The sequence below is a fragment of the Cynocephalus volans genome, chromosome 2, assembly GCF_027409185.1.
Source record: "Cynocephalus volans isolate mCynVol1 chromosome 2, mCynVol1.pri, whole genome shotgun sequence".
Classification (NCBI taxonomy): domain Eukaryota; kingdom Metazoa; phylum Chordata; class Mammalia; order Dermoptera; family Cynocephalidae; genus Cynocephalus; species Cynocephalus volans.
In genome coordinates this window covers 196131402-196156535 of record NC_084461.1, presented here as the reverse complement: position 1 = coordinate 196156535, position 25134 = coordinate 196131402, and the positions used below count along the sequence as shown (strand labels likewise).

Genomic DNA, 25134 nt, shown 5'->3' with positions numbered 1-25134 from the left:
TTCTTTAACCAGCTCCTCCCCCCTTCGTTCCCACCCTCAAGTCTGATGATGACACTTCCAATTTTGATGAGCCAGAGAAGAATTCGTGGGTTTCAACCTCTCCGTGTCAGCTGAGCCCCTCAGGTTTCTCAGGCGAAGAACTGCCGTTTGTGGGGTTTTCGTACAGCAAGGCGCTGGGGATTCTTGGTAGATCTGAGTAAGTGAAAATTTGACTTTCTAAGGGACCTGAATTGATGCAAGGCAGACAGAGCCAAAGGTGGTGGTGGTGGTGGTGGGGGTAGGGTGGCGGGAGTGCAGTGGAGGGAAGCTTCTAATCAGCCTGCATTTGGAAAGCAATCAACCTGTTTGGGCTTGGTGGGGTAGACTGTTAATATTCTTTCTCATTTTGCAGCATGTAAGGTACCTGTTCTTGTTTGTAGCATCATAATTGTCAATTGGATACTTTGGGTTAGTTTTTCAGTCTTTGGTCTTCTTTAGAGGGGAGGAGATAGTGGGAGATTTCTAGCAGTACAGATCCTTGGTCAAAGGAGAAACGTGCAGGAGTTAAGATGAACTGTCTGTCTGTTTAGCCATCTATGTATCTGTCTCTTAAGTAGGTGGATGGGGGTTGTTGCTATCTTGGCTGTATTGAAAGAATCCTAAAAACCGAGTCTCATAAGCTAAAGGTTTCCTGATGGGTATAACTGAGCTGCAAGTGGCTGAACGAGAGCTCTAGCAGAGAGATGGTGCTTGGCTCCTTTCCAAGCATGCTGCAAGATCAGGGATCTGGCAGCTGAGCCTCTCTGAGCCAGTGGAGCACTGGTCACCAGAGAAAGCCCCATCACTGTGAGCCACCAGGAGGGAATATGATGTAGCCGAGTCATTGATTCACAGAAACTGGGCTTCACAGGAAGGGGGAAAAAAAAAAAATCCAGGAGACTAGAAGATGGAAATATAAGCCTCTTGACCTGGTAGGTTTCTCTCATTCTTATAAAAGCTGTTGAAAATGCATTAGCGTGGCACTTGGGATTGGAGGGTCCTGGCTTCTAGGAGCCTCCTGAAATTCCTGTAAAATGCAGTAGCCTCTGTGGATGCGGGAGCTGAGCATCTTGCTTCGTTCTGTCATGATACAATGACATTCTGTTTTCAGAGGGGCAAGTTCCCCAGGTAGGTCTTGGACTGGCTGTGTTATTCCTCAGACACCCTGGCTTCTTCATTTTGAGGCTCTTGGGGGTAATCTTGAGTAATTAGTTGCTGCCCACTTAGGAGATGAGCAGAATTTGATTTTCTCCTTGGCAGGATTCATTCCCTATTTGTCCTATATCTGGCTTAGATATCAATTTGAGGGGATGTCGTGTTGGTTCCTGGATGGTATCTCCCCATGGGTGCTATTTTGACATTAATGTTCCTGAAAAGATTTCAGACTTTTGTGGAGAATTGGGCGTTTGATACGAAATAAGGTTGTGGGTGGTGATTGAATTTGAGAGAGATTTTTATTTTTAAAGATGTTGAGGTGGTCTTTCTTAATTCCCTCCCTGGGGGCTGGGTTTAAAATTTGGTTGGATTTTGGTTGTGTTGGATGTGCCTTTCTGGCCAATTTGCTCTGCAGCTTCAAAGCAATCTGGATGATGGTCAGAGAGGCAGAAAGCTAACTAGCTGTTGAATGTGCCATCAGATGGATTTGAAATGGCCCAGCAGAGCTAGGAGGTTTTGCATTGGCATCAAAGAGCAGGGCAGCAGTGGAGGCCTAATGTTAAAGGATGCGTGGTTAGTGGGCAGCATAACCTTGACACACACAGCACACTGAAGGTCACAAACTGGACTGGAAGGAGATGTGTATAGAGTTCTAATTCTGGTTAGAAGAGGGCTAGCTGGGTCAGAATGAAGGCTTGCTTAGGGTCTTTTTCAGTGATTCGAAAGACCAGGGAGGTCTCAAGGGAGTTAGATTTCAGGGGCAAAGGCAGAATGATGTGGAGTATCTTAGGCATTGCAATTAATGTGAAAAAGTGTGTGATTAATTGCTTATTTTTCAGGCAGACTCTAATTGCACCTTGCTGCTTCTCACAGAAAGCTCAGTTTGGGAGCTCTCTAACAGGGGCATCTCAGTATCAAGGCCCAGGCACTTGATAAGTATTTGTTAATTTAATTTACTTATGATCCTTTCCCCCAGAATGTGTTTATATTGCTTACTATTTTGGAGATTTGCAATTTCACCTTTGGTAGTTTAAACTATATCTCTAGAGCATAAAATGAGTTTCTGTTCATGTCCCAACAGAATGTTTAATAAGATTATCATAAAAAAAGGTCCATGCAGATAAAACCATGTATTTCTTATCTGGAAGATGGAATCAGTGTATTCCTATCTTTGGGAAACTTTAATGTCTTTTCCATGGCTATTTAGGGTTGGAAAATCAGAAAGATTTTCTTTCATCTTGTGTCTTGTTATGTGATGTTGCTGTTGGACTTGGCTACTCCACCGTGGGCAGCCCAGTGGGTGAAATCTACAGCATCATTTTAGAAATGCACTCCACCTGTTGGGTGTAGGTGATCCTGGACATGTTGGATTATGATTAATTATAAATCCAATAAAAAGGTGCAATGATGAAATTACTTAGCAGCTCTTGTAGTTTTATTGACATACAGTTATGAAATTTATTTAGGGGTAGGAGGAGACACTTTCTGGGGATACCACCTTTGCCACCAGCGACTGCAATGTTTCTTCTTGAGTTTCTCATTCTCCCCTCCCTGTTTTCAGCATCACAGGTTTTTATTTACACATGTTGATTACCTGAGCCGTTACTCACTTTTCACACCAGTGAGGAAATTGCAGATGCTGCTGTACTGTGCTAGGTAAATTGACCCCAGATTTGCTGCCAGTGAATTGAATAAGATATTCAGAGTTGGGGCTGAATGAACAAGGAATTTTCATGGAGACCATGGCAGTGAGAATGATTTTAATGTTGTGGTTGCTTCTCACTTAGAGTATTTTTTGGGGGGGACTCCAGGTCATTTTTGAATCCGCCATGAGTGTATCTTTATTTTAGGTTTGACAAGAATCTTGATCTCAGCATTGCTATGGATGAGGTGCAGTGGGAGTTCTTTGCAGCTCGAGTTGGTGGGAGCAGAAGAGATTCTAGAGAACTAGGTTTGGTTGTCTTTGGGGTAGGATTGTGGTAAAGTTAGTTTTGGAGAGTATCTTTCGGGTGCCTTTTTTCCTTTTTAACCAACAGTACCCCAAACCAAATCCTCAAGATCTGAATGCCTGCATGTTCCTCTGAGGCTGTTTGCTTGAACTTTACAATAGCAGAGTAGTAACAGAAATCAATTTGTTAAAAGTTTAAAAATAAAATGGATTCCAGCTCTCTTCCCTCCTCTCTCAGCATGGGGTACATTTCTTTAGAGCCTTTCTCTCTCTCCTAGACTGAGACACTGCCTTATTTAAGCTCTTGCTGAAACAGTGCATTTCTGCAAAACTTCAGTATAAACTCTAGAAGGTAAAAACCATTTGGTTTTATGTTTTGTGTTAGTTTTACACATGCATGTTGTTTGCTTTTGGAAAAGTTGGAAATCTTAGTAGAGCAATGGTATCTTGATGAGATTTGAATTTGTAGGATGATCCTATCTAGGTAGGATATTTTTAGGAAGGGGGCTCTCTCTTCCTTTTGACTTAGGGCTTTTTCCTTTCCTTTTGGGTGGATCTGAAAATGTATTGATGGAACCAGCCATGCAAACACTGTGGAAGAATGAAGAGTGGCCACCAACACTGCATTCTCAAAATTCCAAAGAACCAGTTTTTGGTGCCTCTTCCTTGATCAATCAGGCTTCTTCGCATGTCAGTTTTCTCACCTGCAAAGTGTGATAACAGTGATGCCTTTCTTATAGGGCTGTTGGGAGAATTAAGTGAAATATGTAAAGCACTTGGTCTAATACCTGGCACATGGAAAAGCCTCAATATATGTTCACTGCTGTTATTTTTATTACCATTACATTAGTCTATATATGTGTAGTGTCCTTCCATACATGCCAAGAGAATATGGAAAGGACTCAGCAATAATTAGGTATTCTAAAGTCATGCCAGACCTGAAACCCAGCTTCCCTGGCCCTGGGAATTTTTTGTTAGAAATGCTTAAATGTTGTAATCAGCTACAAGGGTTAATATGCAGTTGCCAAGTACCTGTTGGTAAAAGGTGGTCATTGGGGAGGAATGGATTAGGGGACAGAATCAGAAGGTCTAATCGTAGAATGGGTACCTTTCTATCAAGTTGAGCGAGTCAAAGCAGCTATGCTGAAACAATTGAGAGGACACAAAGCAAACATCTTTGCTACAGAATATGCTGGTAAAAATTGGATATCTAACTGCTTTAGGAGACTCAGGAGAATAAGGCAAAATCCAATGGGGACACTTAATGCCAATTAACAATTCTTGCTGAATTACAGTGATGATCTTCCTTGGAATGGCTGTCCATTCCCCCAAGTAGACTATGATTTCAAGGGCAGGGCTGGGTCTTATTCATCCTGGTTTTCCAGGAGCACAGGACATGGTAGACCTGTAGTAAATGTGTGTGCTGGAACTGGGTTTACAAGTGTACTAATGGAAGGCAAATCATTTGGCTTGGCTTTTTAAAAGACAGTGGATTTGGATCAGTGGAGGGGAAGGTGGAGAGAATTTCAGGTGGGCAGGGTAATACACAGCTTATCCTTACAAAGCACCAACTCTACAGGCTCTGTTCTAAGCACTTTATACAGATTAACTCATTTAAACTGTATAAAAGCCCAAGAGGAAGGTACCATCATCATTCTCCTTTTACATATGAGGAAACTGAGGCACAGAGAGATTAGGCAACTTGACCTAGGTCATGTAGCTCTGAGTGGTTCATTTGGGACTTGAACTCAGGCAGTGTGGCTCTAGAGTCTCTTAGCCACTGTGCTATGCTGCTAAGTATAAGTGCCAGAGGTGTGAGAACCCAGGAAATTTATGTGGGTTGTCCAGATTCACATGCTTGTCAGAAGTGGAGGCCCATTGTGGGCAGTGATGAGCCATGGGGTTGGGGCAGAATGGGGTGAGAGCGACTGAGCAGGTCTAAATATTGGGTTTTGTTCAGTCTTTGTGAGGTTATTGGGTAGGTGAACTGTACAGCTCTTGGATTTCTCTGATTTCTTTCTCTTCTTATGTAGAAACTCTTACCTGGTGTGTGTGCATATGTACGCACGTGTATGTATACATACTTCAACATGCATGTGTACATTCTTCCTGAGAGTTCTTGTTTGCTAGAGTGTAAGTTCAGTGAGGACAGGAAACCGCACTGACCTTATCCTCCACCATATCTTCAGGCTGATTGTATACAAGCTGCTCAATAAGCATTTGGTGAATTGATCCTAATCATTTTTATGGCTGCCACTCTCAATTTGTTGATGACTCTACAATCCATGTCTACTCAAATCTATGTGTTTTACTTCCATTTGCCTCCTATCTATCCTGGGATGGCTTGTTCCAGTGGAACACAGCCTGAACCCTCCATTCAGTCTACTTCCTTTTTATTGAAATACTTGGAGGTTGGAAGATCGTGCCTTAAAAATTGTTTTCCTTTCTACATCCAGCCAAAGGCTCTATGTCATTGTGCTTGGTACCCAGATCCCTATTGGAGAGAGTCTCATCTGTGATTTGATTTTTTAAAGAGTCAGCAACAATAATAGAGTCTTCTCCAGTACATAAAGGTGTGCATCTGCTGTATTTCCCAAATAAGTTAAAAAACCTTAACTAGCTTCTGCCCATCTTTATTGTTCTCACGTGCCTTGTGGTGTTTCCATTTCCCCGTTATCTGGAGCAGATGTTTAACCTTTGACTGTGTGTTGAGTTGGGTTTTCTCTCCTCTTGCTTTGGCATCTGGTTGTCTCGGATCCCTTAAGAAGGCAGTCATTGACTAAATGGTGCTGCATGTTCCCAAGCTCTGCTCCAGTTTGCCAATTTCTTCTTTCTCTTAGTCAAGCACATCTTGTTCTTCGACTTGCCTTATTCTGTTTCCTATTTAGACCGTACGTGCCTGCCTTGCAGCCCTTGGCAGGACCAGTCTACCGCCTTCTCATTTGTCTTAAAGACACCTTTAGGAAATCTAATCCAAACAGTGCCAGCCCAGTTCTGAAGATTAGGCTCCAAAAGATCTCTCACGTGTGTTTTTTGCTGACCTACACATGCTAATTTGTATGGTTGTCTTGGATCCCTTAAGAAGGCAGTCATTGACTAAATGGTGCTGCATGTTCCCAAGTTCTGCTCCAGTTTGCCAACTCTTCCTTTGCCCCAGTGGATTTCTCTCAGTTCTCTGCGCTTTACTTGCCTTTCATCTCCTGACCTCTATCTGACAAACTTCCTGAAAGAACAGCCCACACTCAATGCCTCTTTTCCCACCCCTACAATACTACTGAAATGACCGTCTCAGAAGCTGCTGATTATACCCAACCACCAAATCTCGTGATTTCTACCTTGCCATATGACATTATTAGTTATCGTGTTTCTTCTGGACAACTTTCTACTTTCTTAGCCTCCATATTATGGATACTTTGTTTTCCTACTACCTCTCTGACTGTCATTAGTCTTTTGTGGCTGCCATCTTCTGTTTCAGGCCCTTGAAACATACACACCATCCCCTAAATTTCCATCCTCAGTTCTCTTTCTAGTCTGTTCTTGGTGATCTCACCCAGTTCCTTGACTTTAGCTCTCACTTCCTTTGGCCTTCATCATCACATTGTGCAACAGATTCACCATCACCAGGATGTTTACCAGTTTCTCACCATCCTGTCCTCTGTTCTCTCCCAACACAGACTCACTTGCTTACTCGGTGAGCCACTAGGAGCTGGTTTTGGTTTCCTCATTTTATTTAAGAAACTACCGCTATCCCTACCCTTTTAGGCAAGAAAACGGACTCATCTTAAACACTTTTCTGCCTCCCTCACCATCCCATCAGTTATCAAGTCCTCTAAGTTGTGCCTCTGGGATGACACTTACATCCATCCTCATCTTTCTGTCCTCACTGCCACCCCTATGGCCTTTTGCTTAGACTCTTGCAATAGCCTCCTAACCAATTCCTTTGCCTCTGGTTTTCCTGGCTGTAATCCATTCTCCACAAAGGGTGGAATTCTTCCAAAGCATAGATTGGATGATGTAATTTGCCTCCTTAGACCTTCAACAGCATCCCAGAGTGCACAGAACTAATGGCCACTCCTGAACTTGGTATTCATGCCTGGTACGCCAAGACCCCAGCCTGCCTTTTCAGTTGTACCTCCTTCTTGTCCCCTGTGTCTGGCCAAACTGCTCGAGGCTCATGAGGACAGGACCATGTATTCCTTCTTTTGCCTGAAACAGTGCCTTTTGCCATTGGCAAGTCTTCAGTGAACATTTGTTGAATTGAATTAGACTAAAGTGGTCAGGGGTTATGCCAATTCCTTCTGCACGGTTTATGCAACTGCTAATGGAAGCTGTTGTCTATTGAGCATTTCTTTTGTGCCCAGAACTATGCCGAATGCTTTATATGTATTCTCATTAAGTCCTCACAATCTCACCATAACTCTGTAAGGTGGCTGGTATTATCTCCCCATTTTACAGATGAGGACAGTGGGGCTCAGCAAGGGTAAGTTAATTTCCTGAGGTCTTGCAGGAAGTCACAGATCTAAGACTTGGATCCACATCTGCTTGCCTCCAGACCACTGTACTAGCTACCCTGCCTCTAGCAGTCATGACTTTGCTAGATTATGCAGGACCTACGGACTTGTCTAATAATAAAGGTGCAAGAGTGGGCTTTACTGAGAATCCACTCTGTACCAGCACTGTTCTAAGTGCTTGACAAGCATTCTCATTTAGTCCCAGTCACAGCTCATGATTTTACACATAGGGAAACTGGTAGTCATGAAGCTTGGGTTACTTGTTAAGTTCATGCAGCCTGCATGTGGCAGAGAGTGGCCAGCTTTTCCATCTTTTAACTTCAGAGCTGATATAAGCATTCTTTATTTTGGGGGCAAACTGTAGCATACCTGTTAAAAGTCCAGGCTTTGGAATCAGGTAGACATGAGTTCAAATCTGGCCTCTACCTCTTGCTAGTTATGTGACTGAGGCATTTAGCATCTCTCAGCCTCAATCCCTCATCTATAAAGTGGGGGGTATAGTAGTGCCCATCTGATAGGTTTGCTGTGGTGACAGGTGGAGCACTTAGCACTGGTGCCAGGAGCAGAGTGAGTGTTTGTGTTGTATTTGTTATTGTTATTTAGGTGTGAGGACTCTCTTTCCCTGCTACCACTTTATAAAGACATCTTGCTGGTTTTTGCCCATTGAGAGAATCTGGCTCCACGTGGAGTGCCTGACAGATGTCCTAATATCTCCATCCAATTTTTTACTCTGAATGGAGTCTGTGACATGTCAGTTAAACCTGTGCTTTCCATAAAACACTCTCGAGACTTCTGGTAGGATCCAGTTACAGTGGGAACTATGCACTGTGCCCAGCCTGATGTCACAGGCTCCCACATACCTCAGGTACTTGAGCATCCTGTGGATGGGAGAGTGTGTGTCATTGTGACGTTACTGTCACAGAACCAATGCTGGGCATCTCTGTTGCAGATGCCAGAAAGCATTCTCATGCCAGCATCCATGCAATGCACTTCTTATTTTGTATTCCTTTGTCCCTTGTGACCTTTAAACTGTGGCTGCCTGGGGCACAGATGTGCTGGCACACCATTCATTCATTCATTCACTCAACAAATATATTGTTCCTGGCATTGTGGCACCACTGTAAGCAAGACAGATAAGGTCCCTGCCCTCAAGAAGCTCACGTTCTGTGGGCAGAACCAGAGGATGATTCTCAGATGGTGGTCAGGGCTCTGAACCTGAGCAGGGATGGGGACTGACTGGGGGTGACCACTTTAAATTGGGTGCCTAGAGAAGGCCTCACTGAGCTGGGTACTGAGTATTCATTCTATAAGGTTGAGTCACTTCCCAACGTGACACAGCTTGTAAGTCCACACTGAGCACCTATGAGGTACTAGGTACTGTTCTAGAAGCTGGGATGTAGCAGTGAATACAAGACAAACAAAAGTCTCCATCTTTGTGGAGCTTACATTCTGGTGGGAGCAGATGTACATTCATTCATTCATTCATTCATTCAACAAATATTTGAGAGCCTGTGATGTGCCAAGCACTTTCTAGGCACTGGGGATGTCACAGTGAACACAGAGGCAAAAATCCCTACCCATACAGAGGGCATTCTACCAGAATGACAATAAGGAGCCCATTATCAAAGATGAGTGGGGAGAGTATTCCAGGCAAGGGGCAAAGGCCTTGAGGCTGGGACTAGCCTGTGCGTGCCCAGTGAAGCACGCTGGGGTAGCCGGATCTTTGCAGGGAACATGGTCTGAGTTGAGGTTGGCAGGGTTTTGAGATTTGGAGTTAGCTCTAATTGCACTGAGTAGGAATCCTTTTCAGGATTTTGAGTAGGGATGTGGAATATCTGGTTTTCATTTTACGAAGCATCTCTCTGACCATTGTGTGGAGTGTGGATACTAGAGGGGCAAGAGTTGGATTCAGGGAGGTAAATTAGGTTATTGCAGTCATGCAGGTGAGAGGTGCAACTATGTCAACAAAGTAAACCTGCAAAGCTAGGCACTAGCTTAGAAGTGGGAACTGCATTAAAAATCACACGAGTAGCTCTACTTTTACTAATAGCATGATTTTTGATAAATGAGTCTTTAGCTACATTATTAATCATTCCAAAGCAGAAAATGCTCTCATTCAACTGGAGACCACTGCTGATATATGTATGTCAGTGTCAGTGTGCGCGTATGTGTGAATGTGTGTGGGTGTGTGCATGTGTGTCAGTGTATAGGTATGTGTGGATATGTGGTGTGTGTGTATGTGTGTGTTGCTCCAAATCTAGACAGACTCCACAACTCTTTAGGTGAACAAAGTTGTTGATATTTCCAAGTTTTCCTGATGGACACTGCTGTGTATTTTGAAATGAGTTTATAAAATTAGTTCACAAATTTCAGAATGCTTAATCTTAAAAGCCAATATATTTTTGGAAACAGAATGCTGATGATTTTTTTATTTTTTGCACCATATTACATCTGCAGTTGCATGTATTTTTAGGGCTGTTGGCCGCAATTAAGATGGGGCCCTCAGTGGAGCTAATTTTGATTTTCCCTTGTTTTAGCTTCAGATATTCATTCTTGGTTATTTCATGAATATCTGTAAATTGTGATCTGTGTGATCTGTGATTCGGTGGCATATTTTGCAGGCATAGGGCCCTCTTACTAAGGGAGTAAATGGCGGCTTGATGCTTAAGCATGATCTTAATTATAGCTGTAGTGATCAGAGTGTGCTCAACACATTTACTTGCATGTAGAATGAAAGTACTCGTTGTGTTCTGATATTAAGTTAATTCTGTTAGTAGCTTTATTAAGCAGTTTTTTGAGTTACGTGTATTAATTTTAGGCACATCATTGGAAAACTGCATTTTATCATTTTTACTTAAACATTGAGGTTACATGTAAAGCAAATTTTAGGTCACATCTAATACATTTTAAGAAAACCTCTTCTTCCTGCTGTAGTGGTAATGACCAAGCCCCCCTTCCCTCCATGTCATATACCATTACCTCTATTAATACTCTTTGGGCCCTATCATTACAAAGCAGGTGGGTATATCAGGAAGAGATGTTAATTTCAGAGTAAATTTTTCTAGAAAATAGAAGCTGGAGGAAAAGGAAAACCCAAACTTGGCTTCGTGCTTGAAGAGACAGCACTGCTGTGTGTGGGTGGGTGGCTGCGTGCACCCGCTGCTCAGAAGTGCCTTTTCTCTCCATGGGGATAACTGGCTGTGTATCCAAGATGTGGTCAGGAGGAGCAGGCAAGCAATGTGTGGGCAGGCTGCATGTTCTTTTATTAGCATTCTCATTGTACTGCATCTTGTTCTGCCCAGAGCATGAACTGGCCCGGGCCTCTAATGTATATTCTGTTTTCCATTTAATTACCCCCCCCGCCCCCCCGAGCCGCCAAGCTATGGAGGGAGAGTTGCTGTTGTGTGTGGGTTGAGCTGTTTCTGGGGTGGTTGTGGTCCGATCTGGCTTGTGGACATTCTGGGAACCCAGGGCTGTCCTAGTCTCAGGCTTGGGGTCATCCTCTTAGCATTGAACACAGCTACTCATGGATGGAGATTACCTTCTCTTGCATGATTCACTGTCCCTTTCCTCCATGACCTGGCCCCTCTGAGCCTCTGAAGTGCTTTTCTTGAGTTTGTCCAAGGCTGTCCAGCCAAGAAGTAGCAGAGTTGGGATTTGAACCCATGACTGCTGGGCTACAGAGCCTCAACTATGAACCCCCAGCTCTACTGCCCCACACCCACACACACATCATCATAATGTGGTAAGAGAATGTAGAGGTTATAGGGTAAGCCTTAGTGCCATGCGATGATAGTACCCATCTCACTGGATCACTGGAAGGATTCAGTAGGTAAATTGTGAAGCACTAAGCACAATGCCTGGCACGTATCAATTAATGGGCACTGTTCTTGATGATAAAGGTAGTGGCATTAATTCTGTTTCCTGGATTGTTACTACCTTGTGGACAGGAATTGTGGCTTGTTTTACTTTATAACCTCAACATCGGGGTTTCTCAACTTGGCACTATTGACTTTTTGGGCTGTATAATTCTTGTTGTAGGGGGACTGTCTTATGGATTGTAGGGTGTCGAGTAGCATCTCTGGCTTCCACCCACTAGATGTTAATAGCACCCCCACATCCAGCCATGAAAATAAAGAAAAGTCTCTAGATGTTGCCAAATATCCCTGGTGGGGGATGGAGGGTGGGGCAAGATTGCCCCTGGTTAGGAACTCCTAGTCTACAGGTACATCTCATGGGGACCACAGACTTTTACATTCTCCCTTTTATACTCTCTCTCTCTCTCACACACACACTCAGACACACTCACACTCATACGCACACTCACACCCAAAGAAGATGGCCAAAAAAAATGTTGAAGTTTGAGAATTTTGAGAACAAAGGAAACATCTGGGAAGACTCTGTCCCATTCCAGGGTCAACGGAACTTCAAAATTAAATAGTTTCCTTACTGTAATTCTGTATCCCATCTCCCGTAGCTTTAAAGTTCTAACCAGTTACAGGACTTTGCAAACTTTCCTTAGAGCAGTGATAATATCAGCTCTTTAAATAAAACCATGCTTGATGAAATGGTACTTTTTAGGATGATTTTAGTCCAGCAGAATTGCTGCTTGAAGAGGACAAGGCTATATTTGATAATAATTTGGTAGCTGTGAGAGCAGCCTTAGATCAAACCTCTCAATCTACATTTGCATTATGGTTAATTCTAGAATAATGCAATTATCATCAATAATTTGCTGTTGCTTTGAAAGTCAATGGGCATCTAATGAAAGTCCTAGAAAAAGAAAATAGATTGGGATATTTCAGAATAACTCTTGGGGGGATCTATTTACTCAAGAAATAGATATTGAGAGCCGACTATTGGTGCTAGAGATTGAATTACCCTGTGCCTACGTGAAAAATAAATAGAATATAAATATTTTAAGGTGAGTCATACCTGTCTTTATTATATTTATTTAATAGGAATTCATGGAAATAATGTATTTTAATTGACTTATTAAAATTGGGGGGAATAGTCTTTAATCATTATCTGATATACCAGTACATTATCTTGAAATTCATAACTCACCATGATTAACTTCAAAATTGGGTTCCCACTCAAAGAGTGACCAAAAGGCACCAGTACCTAATGGTCTGGCCAAATGGCACATGGAACTAGATACTGGGGATGGGCATACTATGAGTTGTAAATGCCTACATCCTAAATCACAAGCACTTTCTTCTAACTAGCACCGTGGTCCTCAATCCTGTCTGTACATTACAGTCACTCAGGAGCTTAATAAAAATAGTGCTCCCAGGGCCTCACTCCCAGTCTGTCTGTTTCTGATTTAATTGATCTGGGTGGACCGTGCACATTGGTATTTTTTTAAAAGCTCTCCAGATGATTCCGATGTGCAGCTGGGATGAGTCCCAGGGAAGTTACAGAAAGCTGTGATGACCTTTCCCTTCTTTCTTCCAGCCTTGTCCACCAATCCCATAATTGTTTATGGAATTATTGCTCCAAGCCCAGTTTAGTCACAGCATTCTTATCATAGCTGTTTTTAGATGTGATTTTTATTTATTCTAAAAAAATGATTTCTTTAGCACCTTTATTTTGAAGATCTCCTAATTGCCGTACTTAGAACTTCTAAACAGTGAACATTTGTCAAGCATCAAAATAGCAGAATGAGGGAGTTGGACCTCAGGTAGCAAGGAGGGCTGTTGCATTGTCTCCTGTTAGTACTGGTGGATGGGGGCTGCATCTCCTTGATTCTGGGCCCTATTAATGAGTGCCCTGGAAATGCTTTTTCTTTTTGTAAACAAGCAATTTGTTTTTTACCCACAGCAGAGCACCTCAATCATGAAGCCCCAGTGGAGGTTGCTCTCCATGTGTCCTTAGGTTTTTCAAGCCACATCCCACCCCACCATCATGTACCCATGTCATTCTTTGCAAACGGTGCCAGTTTTGTGCTCAGGCACGAAGAGCTTTGGTGTGTGTTGTCATCCTTGATGCATGTTATGCCTGTGACTTAGTGACATGTGGGCAACTCTGGATTACTGAAGGACCAGGGACCCAGTCTGTAGATCATCCCTTCCTCTTTTGGTGGTCTGGGTTTTCTTTAGCCCACCCACAAAATTGCAATCAGGAATAAAGGAGTTATCAGTAGAAACTCAAGGCCATGCCAAGCAATCCATTTCATCTCATATTTAGTAGGAAAAGAAAGTGTGTGTGTGTGTTGGCTAGATTTAGGTAGAAAACAGGCTGGTGAGGGGTGTAGAACTGGCTTAAAATTTCTAGTCCAAAGTGAGATTTTAAAAAAAGGTTTATTTCTGGATTTCAATCCCTGTTGCCCATTTCTATGAATAATCAACATTTGTTTTAATGTGAATAATAGCACAGAGCAAATTCAGCCCCCTGAGTTTTACCATTGCAAGCAACTGTTATAGGCTTGTGCTGTTTATGAAGTTGCATGGGTAGTAATGATAAAATCAACAATAATAGAAATGGTTGACATTTATTGAGACCTTGCTGTGTGCCAGGCACTGTGCTCAGGGCTTTACACACATTATCTCGTTTAATCCTTACAAGAATTCTTTGCAGTAGGTTGAGATTTATCCCCATTTTACATACGAGGAAACTGAAGTTCAGAGAAGACACACAGCTGGTAAGCGGCGGGGTCAGATTTTGAGCAGAGCAGCATGATTCTGGGTGCTAACTCCCTTGCCTGCCCTATTGTGTGAGTGTAGAGAGCTGTCACTGGGGTACAGCAAGCCAATGCTATCATGCCAGCCCTTGTTACTGGGCTGGGCGCTGCAGGTAAAGAGGTGTTTTGCATTTGCTTCAGGGAACTGACCTCTTTCAGGCAGGGAAGTAGTTTGGGGCAGCAGAAAGCAGAACTTTCACCTGCTGAGAAGACCTGAGTGCTCACTGACAACCAGCTCCTGCAACCTCGTTACCAGGGCAACCAAGATGGGACAGTGGGGTGGTGGTGGGCTCTGCCACATCCTTCCATGCTTAAGAACCTTTGCCAGCTGTTGACCCAGCTCTCCCTTCACCGATCCCAGTGTTCATACCCTAGGTACCAACTACTGAAGGAAGCTGTCCTGGATGAGAACTTTAATAACCGCCCCTAATTAACTGCTTCTAGGGACGAGGCACAGTGTGTGAGTTGTACACGCATATGTGGATACATATGTCCTTTCTGTGGGGAGAGCATCCTTCTAGACTACTCTTAGAAGGCCATGCTATGTTATTTTTGTGATATTCACCTGAGAGTTATATCAGGTGCATCAAGCAATCTCTACCCCAACTCCCTGTTGAGACCAACAGCAACCGTTTATCAACTGGCAGCTTACATAAACCTCTCTCCCCTCAATTTCCTCTTCTCTAAAATAAGGATGGTAAGTTGTATTGGCCTCATAGAGTTGTCGTGGGAGTAAAGAGTTAAAACATGTCTAGTGTTTGAACAGAAGCAGATATGTAGCCAGTGTTCAATGAGTGCATGAGTTTCCTGTTGCTGCTGTAACAAATTACCACAAACTTAGTGGTTTAAAGCAACACAAATTTATTATTTTATGGTTCTGGAGGTCAGAAGTCTGAGATGGGTTTTACTGGGCTGAAATCAGTATAGACAAGGCTGCACTCTCTGTAGAGGCTCTAGTGGAGAATCTGTTTCCTTGCCTCTTCTAGCTTTTAGAGGATGCCTGCATCTCTTGGCTCAAGGACCCTTCCTCCATCTTCAAAGCCATCAGTGTCGTATCATCAAACCTCCTTGACTCTGAGCCCTGCTTCCATTATCACATCTCCTCCCCTCCTGTTTCCATCTTTTTAGGACCCTTGTGATTACACTGGACTCACCCAGATAATCCATGATAATCTCCCCATCTCAAGATCCTTAGCTTAATCATGCCCGCAAAGTCCCTTTTACTATGTGTGGTAATATACTCATGGCTTCCAGGGATTAGGACATGAGTATCTTTGGGGAGGGGCTGGGCATTATTTGGCCTATCATCCTAAGCATTAGCTGTTTTTATAAAATGAAACAATCAAACTGGCCAACTCAGGGATGGAATAAACAATGCTTTGATCAGTATCGTAACTAACAACATTTATTGTACATTTGCTGTGTCAGCTCTGTCCTGCCTCAGGGACTTTGCATCTGTTATCCCCCTTGTTTCCTTCCAGAGCTTTAGATGGCAAGCCCCTTGTTATCTTTCAGGTGTCAGGCCAAACGTCACTTCCTCCAAGAAGTCCTCTCTGATCATCCTTGCTTAAAACAAGCCCCCACCCCCATTTCCTCTATCATATGTCATCCCGTTTTCTTCTTTCACTGCAGTTATCATTATCTGTAACCTTTTTGTTTATGTGTCTGCCTGATGCCTTCTGTCTGCCCTCTAAAGAATGTTAGTTCCAAGAAGGCAGGGACCTAGTCTGTCTTGTTTACCATTCTATGCCAGTGCCTGTAACAGTTTCTGGAACAGAGTGGATACACAGGAGTGTCTGTTGAGTGAGTAAGTGAACGAAGCCATGTCAGGCATGATGCTATGCATTTAATGCTCACATGCTCCTGTGTGGTGGGTAATTTTCTTACCATTCCACTTTAGAGATATGTAGACTGAGACCCAGAGAGGCTGAATCATTGCCTCAGGTCTCTGGCAATTGAGATTTACATCCAAGTCCACCTGCTTCCAGAGTCCTTGCTTCCTCCCACCTCCCTGCCTCATGGCCTTGATGTCATGAGAAGCTGCATGAGCCAGCTTTGCTGGTGGCCATAGATGCTGGCAGATCTGTCATCTCTGCTGCAGTTTCTGAATGTAGCTTCTCAGGCCCTCCTGCCGGCCACCTTGACATTGGTTTTCCTTTATCTAGGTCTGTTGTGTTGGGTCTGGACTCCCCTGCCAAGACTAGCTCCATGGAAAAGAAACTTCTCATCAAAAGCAAAGAGCTGCAAGACTCTCAGGACAAGTGTCACAAGGTATTTATTTCTGCTGCTGGCCTCCCTCCTTGCTCCAGGATCCTTCCGTCAATATATGCCAAGGGATCCGCCCAGGGCCGCTGCAGGTGCTGAGCTGCCTGATCCATAGACAGCGAGGCACCCTCTCCCTCACTGACGTCACGCCTCCAGCAGCTCAGAGGGAGATGAATTCGGGCCTTGATGTTGCTGTCAATCATTTAAATCCTAACCAGAGGAGGCCCTGGATTTAAAACGGCCCATTTCTCAGCATGACCCAGCCAGCTGTCTGCTTCTTCCAGCAGGTGGTGTGGGTCCTCACCTGTGGCTGAGATGCATCCCATCTGCTTGGAGTGATGGCGAAGTCTCTCTTCCTAGTCTTTTAAAACTCCTGCTTATGTCACTGCAGCCACTGTATTGATTATGCTGATCGTCTCTTAACACTCACTGTTCCTGCCCGGAGGCAACTCTCGGGAAACTAATAAAAGCCACTGCTTGCTTGGGACGCCTAAGAGTGCAGACGAATAAGTATCTCCTTGCCCTGTCCTGGATTTGTCCTCTAGATCTTTGCAAGGAGATGGGGGGGATCAAGATGGATTTGGGATAAAATTAAAGTGACGTCTGCAAAACCAAAACCAAAAAAAAAAAAAAAAAAAAAAAGCAAACAGGTGAAAAATGATTGCAGCCTCCTTGCTAACTGGGTTAGAGAAGTGATCAAGTGTGAACCGGGCGACTTGAATGAGAGGAGTGACTTAGCATTTGGTGACTGTCCTTACGAAGAACTGTGCGCTCCTGGGCGAAGAAAAAATGGTATTTCCATTCCAACTTTTGGTGAATTAGTGATAGCCCAGACCACCAGGTGGTTTTGGAGGCTACTTGAGGTTTGATTGCTCCTAACGAACCTCCATGGGCCTTTTTAACCTGTCAATGTGTTTATTTCAGATGGAGCAGGAAATGACCCGGTTACATCGGAGAGTGTCAGAGGTGGAGGCTGTGCTTAGTCAGAAGGAGGTGGAGCTGAAGGCCTCTGAGACTCAGAGATCCCTCCTGGAGCAGGACCTTGCTACCTACATCACAGAATGCAGTGTGAGCCTTCCCTAAAGCCCCCTTCCCTTGGAGGTGGCACTTCTTGTTGTGTGTGTCTCATCCTGTTTCATGACAGCTTCATGAGGCACATCACAGCCAATGGCAGAGAGTAGAGAGAGGGAGAGGACATAAGCAAGATCTGTGATTTGGAGAATAGTGTGAGCCAGGCATGAGGTCTCCGAGAAATGAGGTTGCACTCATTTATAGCAGAAAGTCCAGGTAGACTGCAGGTGCCATGGAGCCTGGGAATGGGAGTAGGCCACCATTGCAGCAAGTTGCAGAGGCTCCTAACATCTCCCATCTCAACCTCTCTGGTCTACATTGTGTCTAACATGATCAGTCTTGGGAACCAAAGTCCCAAATATGTACAAGAAAATGTATTTTGAATCTGCCCCAAATCAATTTTCCACTGTGTAGAACCAGTGTAGCGACAAGAAAACAGCCTTTAAAACCCAGGCCCTAGGCCGGCCCGTGGCTCACTTGGTAGAGTGCGGTGCTGATAACACCAAGGCCACGGGTTCGGATCAAAAAAAAAAAAAAAAAAACCTACGCCCTATGTCATTATTTACCATGTGACTTTTGTTTTTTCTTTCCTTCACAAGAGTAGACTGTCTTCTCCATTGTCTCATTAAATTTTTCATTCAGGTGTTTTTTAATGTGCCCAATGAAACAGCCTTAAGAAGTTGAATCACACATTTTTAAAGTTTTTTTTCACAAGGGAGAGGAAATCTATAGAACGTGGCTGATTAAGAATAACTGCTATGTTTCCATTCCAGACTTGGCTGCCTTTCAGTGGTGGGTGAAGTTATTCAGCTATGTATTTCAAATATATATTTCAGTGCCATTGAAGCATTGAGGGAACCTTATGGATGAAAGGTGTCCAGGAAAAATAAGCCAGGAGGTGGAAATAGTCTACTTGGAATTTTAAATGACAACTGGGCAGAGGATGAAGTCATTGCTACTTTGAGATTCCTCAAATAGCTGATATTATAGAAAAGACTTTATAGCCATCCAAATGGTGGTTGTAACAGCTAAGGGATCTTATTAGTTGTTAGTCCTGAACATACAAGTAAGTATCTGCTAGGAAAGGGAAATGGTGGCAAGAGACAGGTTGGTATGGTTTCAGACTGGATCCATAAGGTCACAAAGTTTGAGATGATGTTTCTTGAACCAAGGGGTTTTACAGGATGAAAACTGGAATCAACAACCGAGTGGAAGTTGTCAACTTTGGTCTGTCACCCGAAACCATCCTGGTGCCTGTGAAGCAGCTTGCAGCTCTCTTAATGAATCTCTTCAAAAAGAGCAGGATTCACAGGGCATCCCTATTAAAATTTTTGCTTTCTGCAGAGCTTAAAGCGAAGTCTGGAGCAAGCACGGATGGAGGTGTCCCAGGAGGATGACAAAGCACTGCAGCTTCTCCATGATATCAGAGAGCAGAGCCGGAAGCTCCAAGAAATCAAAGAACAGGTAGGACTGCTTGGCTGGGAGCCAGCAACCCAGCTGATTCTGACCTCTACTGTCAGGAGAGGCACGTTTGAGAGACAAAGAGAGAGAAGGTCGGGGGAGAAGAGGAGAGAGAAAGGTATGTAGGTCATTTGGAAACTTTATATTTCCCATGACTTATATGAATCATAGAATGCTTATTCCAGCTCCTTTTGGAGTCCACAACCCATAATGTCTACTCTTTTTAATAAAGATGTAAGTTTAGAGCAAGAGTGGACAGATTTCAGCCTGTGGGTCAAATCTGGGCTACCACCTATTTTCTGTGACCAGAAAACTTAAGAATGGTTTTTACATTTTTATTTATTTTTATTTTTATTTAATTTTATTTTAAATTTTATCTTATTTTATATTTTTGGTGGCTGGCCAGTACAGAAATCCAAACCCTTGACTTTGGAGTTATAATGCCATGCTCTAACCAGCTGAGCTAACTGGCCAGCCTGGTGTTTACATTTTTAAATGGTTGGGAAAAATAAATAAATAAATAAATAAAAATAATTTTTCATAATGTGAATATTATAGGAAACCCAAATTTCAATGTCCATAAATAAATTTTTATTGGAAAACAGATACGCTCATTTCCATATTGGTCATGGCTGCTTTCATGCTATAAAGACAGAGGCAAGTAGTTGTTACAGAGGCTGAATGGGCCACAAAGCTGAAACTACTTACCATCTGGCTTTTTACAGAAAAAGTTTGCCAACCCCTGCTTTAGATGGTTAAAAAAAAATAATAAAAATATTCGATATTTTTATAGCTTTTTAGGTGCACTTTAAGTTTTTGAGAGAAGCCAAGATAGTTCATAGTTTTACTTGTATAAAGAAATGTTCTAAAAGAAAAGTGTGAGCTATTGAGGCCGAGTCAGAATTAACATGGTATATCTGAATGCAGAAAGCTGTCCCTTGTGTGTTCAGAAAAGAGAATCGAGACCTTTAAAAAGCCCACTCTTTTTTCCCTTCCTAAAATGGTTTTCTTTTTAGATAGCTCCTTTTATATTGCCTCATTGTTTCCTTTTTAGCATGGATTTTTCTGTCTTTTGAAGAAACTGTAAATAGAAACTTTAATGAAGAGATGGCAGTGAGCAATTGGAGAGCTGAATTATCAGCTGCCAGGCAACTCTCATTCACTTCAGAAAATCTAATGGAAACATTGATGGAAATGAACATTTTTATCTCTGGGTAGCACAAACTTAGCCATCTGGCTGGTGCTAATGCAAGAAGCTCCTGCAAATAACTTGATCCATTATTACTCTTTAAAAAAAGAATTACTGTCTTAGGAGTTCTATTGGCATAATATATTTATTACCTGAATATTTTCAAATGATGGGTTAATGTCCTTTTGCTTGATAAAAACATTGTAAGTAAATGTACATAGGGAACTTTACAAATGGATTAATGGGTCTTTGAATGATACTAATCTTAGAGATTTTGAAGGCCACCCATATGTTTGAGAAATCTGCTTTCACAGTTGACTCATGTCTCTTTTATCAACATACTTTTTCATCCTCAAAGTTTGAAGAGGTAGGATTCTTTTTCTCCCATTAGTTCACTGTTTGGAAATTTACTTTTGGTGACATCCTGGGGAAATGAAAGCTGTGTTTGGCCACCAGAGGGAGCAGCTGGTGTCCATGAATTCCACAGAAATAGACTTATCAGGACATTTTGAAAAGGTGTATGCTGGTGGTTGAGTTCAAAGAAATGTCTTTTATGATTCATATCACAGTTGGCATGCAAGTGAAATTTTAGATTTAATGACTGCTAAAAGTTCCATTGGGGGAAGAAAACTTTTTGGTTTTGAATTTTATTTCTCATTGGAAGAAGGATCTATTAAAATGACTTTTGGTAAGTTTTTTGAGAGCAGGATGTTTGCAAACCAAGAAAACTTTTAATGCTTGCAGCAAAATTCCAGAGTTGACTTGCAGCAAACTTCCAGAATTTGGCTTGCAGCAAGCATATTGATTCCTCCCAAATTTGAGATTTATTCCTTGTTCTTTCTCTTGAAAGCTAATTTTCTGTACAGTTATTTATTTTATTCAAATATTTTGCTTCTACCTAGCTATTCCCTATAGAGTATTTGGATTTGGGTTAAAATAAAAACACCTAAAAGTCTCATGCAATAATTTGATTCATACACCATTACTAGCAATTGCCTATTCTTCCTTGGACCCACCATCCCCTAGGAAAATAACCAAAACTGTGGCTAACACACAAGTCATTTGTGTGTGGGTTCTGAGTGAATAGGACCAGGCCTGATATTTTCTCCCCAATAAATTCTGAAGCTGCATTCAAAAGACTTGTTTTAGATAGGTCTCAAAATTGTCCACGGTTTCCATTCTGACCCCACTTAGTTTATCCCATGGTGAAATATGACAGCTCTCTCTCAGCTGCCCATGGAAAAAGACATGATGATCTTCTCTCGGATTTTTCTTGAAGCAGGAATTTGGTTAGCTGCTGAGTTTGTAAAATATTCTTGAAGTATCCAGTATAATAATAGAGGATCAACAAATGAGTTAGAATTGGTTTTGATGCCTGTAGCAGGCTGGGTGCCCCAAGAGCTCTGAGAGCTGACAAGAGATGTTGCCTGATTCTTGTCTTGCTCCCTCTCGGGCACTGATAGCTCATGAAAGAGAGATGTTGGGAAGGAACAGAGGCTCTGTCCTTGCTCTTGACAAAACACAAAAATTATATTCCCTTCTCACTGATCTAAATTTAAGAAAGAAAAGGGAGCTTGAGGATAAAAGATGCCCAAGACCTTCTTCCAGCTCTTTGCTTCTTTCACAGTTTGGTATTTATGCCTGTGGGTGGGGCTGGCCTTTCCATTAGGCATAGTATCTAGGGACCATTGTATTTTCAGGGTCGCATAAAATGTTTTAATTCTTTTTTGTCTTAATGAGAGTAAAAAATTTGAGCTTTTAGGTCAAAGATGCTGTTTTCATATAATAGCATTTTTGTATATATATGAATGCTATTGTAAAATTTAATTTTAAATATTTTTTTTTATTAAGGAAGGGGACAAAGAAAGCTTAATGTTCAGAACCATGAAAGTCATAATGTAGCCCTGATGGAGGGGCCTAGAAAAACCCCACATAAAGGATGTACCATTTCACATAATGTCTCATGTTCCACTCTGTGAGTTCAGATAATTGTGAGGTTATAAAGACCTTTGGTTATATAATCTGGCATCATCAGCTTAGTATGCACCACCCAGAAAACCTGTATGCCCATGATCCCGAGGACTGACTTTCAATAACAATATGCTTTTGAGTGAGAGGGAATGAAATGAAACCCATGTTCTACTTTGGGCTTGTTATTTTTCTTTCCCTCTACTGATAACATAGGGAGAGGTGGGCTTGTGTGAAAACGATCCGATTTTTATGAGAACATCACCTACCCTTTAGTGCATACTGGGGGATTGCCTGTCACCATGGAATGAAAGGTTTATTTTATACCCTGTTATTAAAAAAAACATAAATTGCGATTTATTGGTTAAAAAAAATTCTTGCTGAATTGATACCTTACCAATTATTTCTTGGGTGAATGATCTTACAGATGTTACTGTATATTGTGAATGTCAAAAACAATCTTGATTCATTTCATTTTATTTTCATATTTCCCACCCCCCTCCCTCAGGCACCTTGGATTAGATAAATGTTCATTCATAATCCTTATAGTTAGCCTTGATTTTGCTAAGAAAGAATATTTTTATACTTTGTCCAAAAGTTTTCAAAACCATCACCTATTTCTTCTGGTAAATCCAATTTTGAAAAACCTCGATTTGAATATTCTATTGTGATTTTAGAAATTCATTTTGGAAAAGATTGGGCTGTTTGGATCACTTTAAAGGGTTTGCTTGAGGGAACAAGACAATTCTTTCCTTGGAATTTTTCTCACAAGTAATTTTGACCAGAGCCAGTATTTATGACTCTTCCAAATTTCAGGGTGACTTAGTGATATTAAGTTCATCATTCACTTTTGGGCCCAGAAAAATTAATGGTGAGAAACTGACATGATGAGTTTCACCTTCCAGGATGCTTTCCACTGAGATTTCCAATTACCCTCTTGTGCTGCCTGGAAGGTTAATTTTAAAACTAGTACCATATCTAATTGTGTTAGGAGCACATGACTTCTAAAGGACAAATCTATATAAATGATTATCCTTGGAAGAAAGCTACATGTAAGCAGTTTATCCTGGTTGTTTAAGGAACATTCTTTTCGGCTCTCCGGTATTATGCCTTAAGGTTCTGTGCATATAGTGTGGTGTTATCTGTGCAGAGGATATTATAGGCACTGTGTTCCCAATGGTTTTGCAAATGATACATGTTCTACATGAAAACAGTTTAAAGATTTCATATTTTTTTCTCCCTCCTCTTTTCCCCATACCCTCCCCAACCCCACCTTTTGCCCACTTAGGGTCTCTCTCTGGGTTTGTCTTTCTTCTTACCCTCTCTCTGCATCTGTGGGTCTATTCTTTGCCAATCTCTCTTCAACATGTGCCTTCCTTTTGTGGTTGATACTCTTCCACCTTCACTGCCAGTCTTTTCTTTTAGGAGTTCTAAAGTTCACCTTTATTCCGTTGCTTGCTCTTTAGGAGTATCAGGCTCAAGTAGAGGAAATGAGGTTGATGATGAATCAGTTGGAAGAGGACCTTGTCTCAGCAAGAAGACGGAGTGATCTCTACGAATCTGAGCTGAGAGAGTCTCGGCTCGCTGCTGAAGAATTCAAGCGGAAAGCGACAGAATGTCAGCACAAATTGTTGAAGGTAGTCAGACACCCTCCAGGAGGGTGTTTTTGGGTGAAATCATGGATGATCTTAGCAAGCAAAATGGGAATATTAGGTTAATATGAGTGTGGGCTTCAGAAATAATGGCATACCTTGGAAAACCCCCCTGCTCATTATTTATAGAAGATAACATTATAATCTATTATTATTATTATCTTGGTCACGGAGACTAAGAAAGTACAACAGGTAGTGTTGTCTGCAAGACTTTTAGGTTGAGATTTCCCAATTTGTTGTATCTTTTTAATTATAGGCTAAGGATCAAGGGAAGCCTGAAGTAGGAGAATATTCCAAACTGGAGAAGGTATATTTTCCATGATTGGTTTTGCTATTTTTGGTAGATAATTTTTTTTTCTATGTTACTATCAATGGGCAGTCATTGATTAAGAATACTCTTGCAATGAATAGAGAACTCTCTTCCAGGCTTATTTCGATGGTCCACTTGTGAGTGACCATATTTAGCTTTAGCTGTGGTTCTGAAAGAGATAAAAGACACCTCATTTTTGTCATGCCTGCTCACAGTAGCAAATAAACCCAGACACTTAGTAGAACATATATGAAAATTCTTATTATCTTAAGGCACTGGGTGACTTTGATTCTCTTTTTGTCATTTATATGTTTCCGGTCCTGGAGAAATAGCCAATGTGGAGGTTTGCACTGGGGCATGCAAAGACTTCTCTGACAAGCCACTATTCTTTCTCTCCATTAGTAGGTTCTGGAAAACAAAACAAAAAGACCCCTCAAAACAGAAACCTCAGGAAAGTAGGACTGCAATAAATGTACCAAGATGTTAATGTCGATTTGCCTTTTGCTTTATTTCCTGGGATTTGAATTATAGATCAATGCTGAGCAGCAGCTCAAAATACAGGAGCTCCAGGAGAAGCTGGAAAAGGTAAGCCCGAGGTGATTTTTCAGGAACCTGGCCCCCCTAAAAATGAAAGAAACTAAAGATGAAAGAAAAAGAATTCGTCACCCAGCGCCATGGAAAATGAAGGGGGAGTGAGCTATTGCCTGAAAATATCAGAGTTCTGAATGTACTTTTTCCTCTTGAGATGTATCAGCAGTGTTTATTTTTAAAAACCAAGCTGTGTGAGAGACTCTCAAGTAAAAGTTCTAGTTATACGACGACAGAACCTAAGAGGCTGGCTTTTCTCCCCTCAGGGGGCCAGGCTCCCTCTTTTGCATGTTTGTAAGAGAAGCATGTGCTGTGC

At 42.0% G+C, this 25134-nt stretch overlaps 1 protein-coding gene across 2 annotated transcripts in view; it reads left to right on the top strand.

Moving 5' to 3' along the window:
- CIT (citron rho-interacting serine/threonine kinase) overlaps nt 1-25134 on the top strand; it is a 146839-nt gene that overhangs the window by 55001 nt on the left and 66704 nt on the right. For both annotated transcript variants that reach the window (XM_063086477.1, XM_063086476.1), the window contains exons 9-15: nt 13-196; nt 16480-16585; nt 17504-17647; nt 18995-19114; nt 23735-23905; nt 24177-24227; nt 24762-24815. In XM_063086477.1, the coding sequence (XP_062942547.1) occupies nt 13-196; nt 16480-16585; nt 17504-17647; nt 18995-19114; nt 23735-23905; nt 24177-24227; nt 24762-24815 (830 nt within the window). The remainder of the gene's footprint in view (nt 1-12; nt 197-16479; nt 16586-17503; nt 17648-18994; nt 19115-23734; nt 23906-24176; nt 24228-24761; nt 24816-25134) is intronic.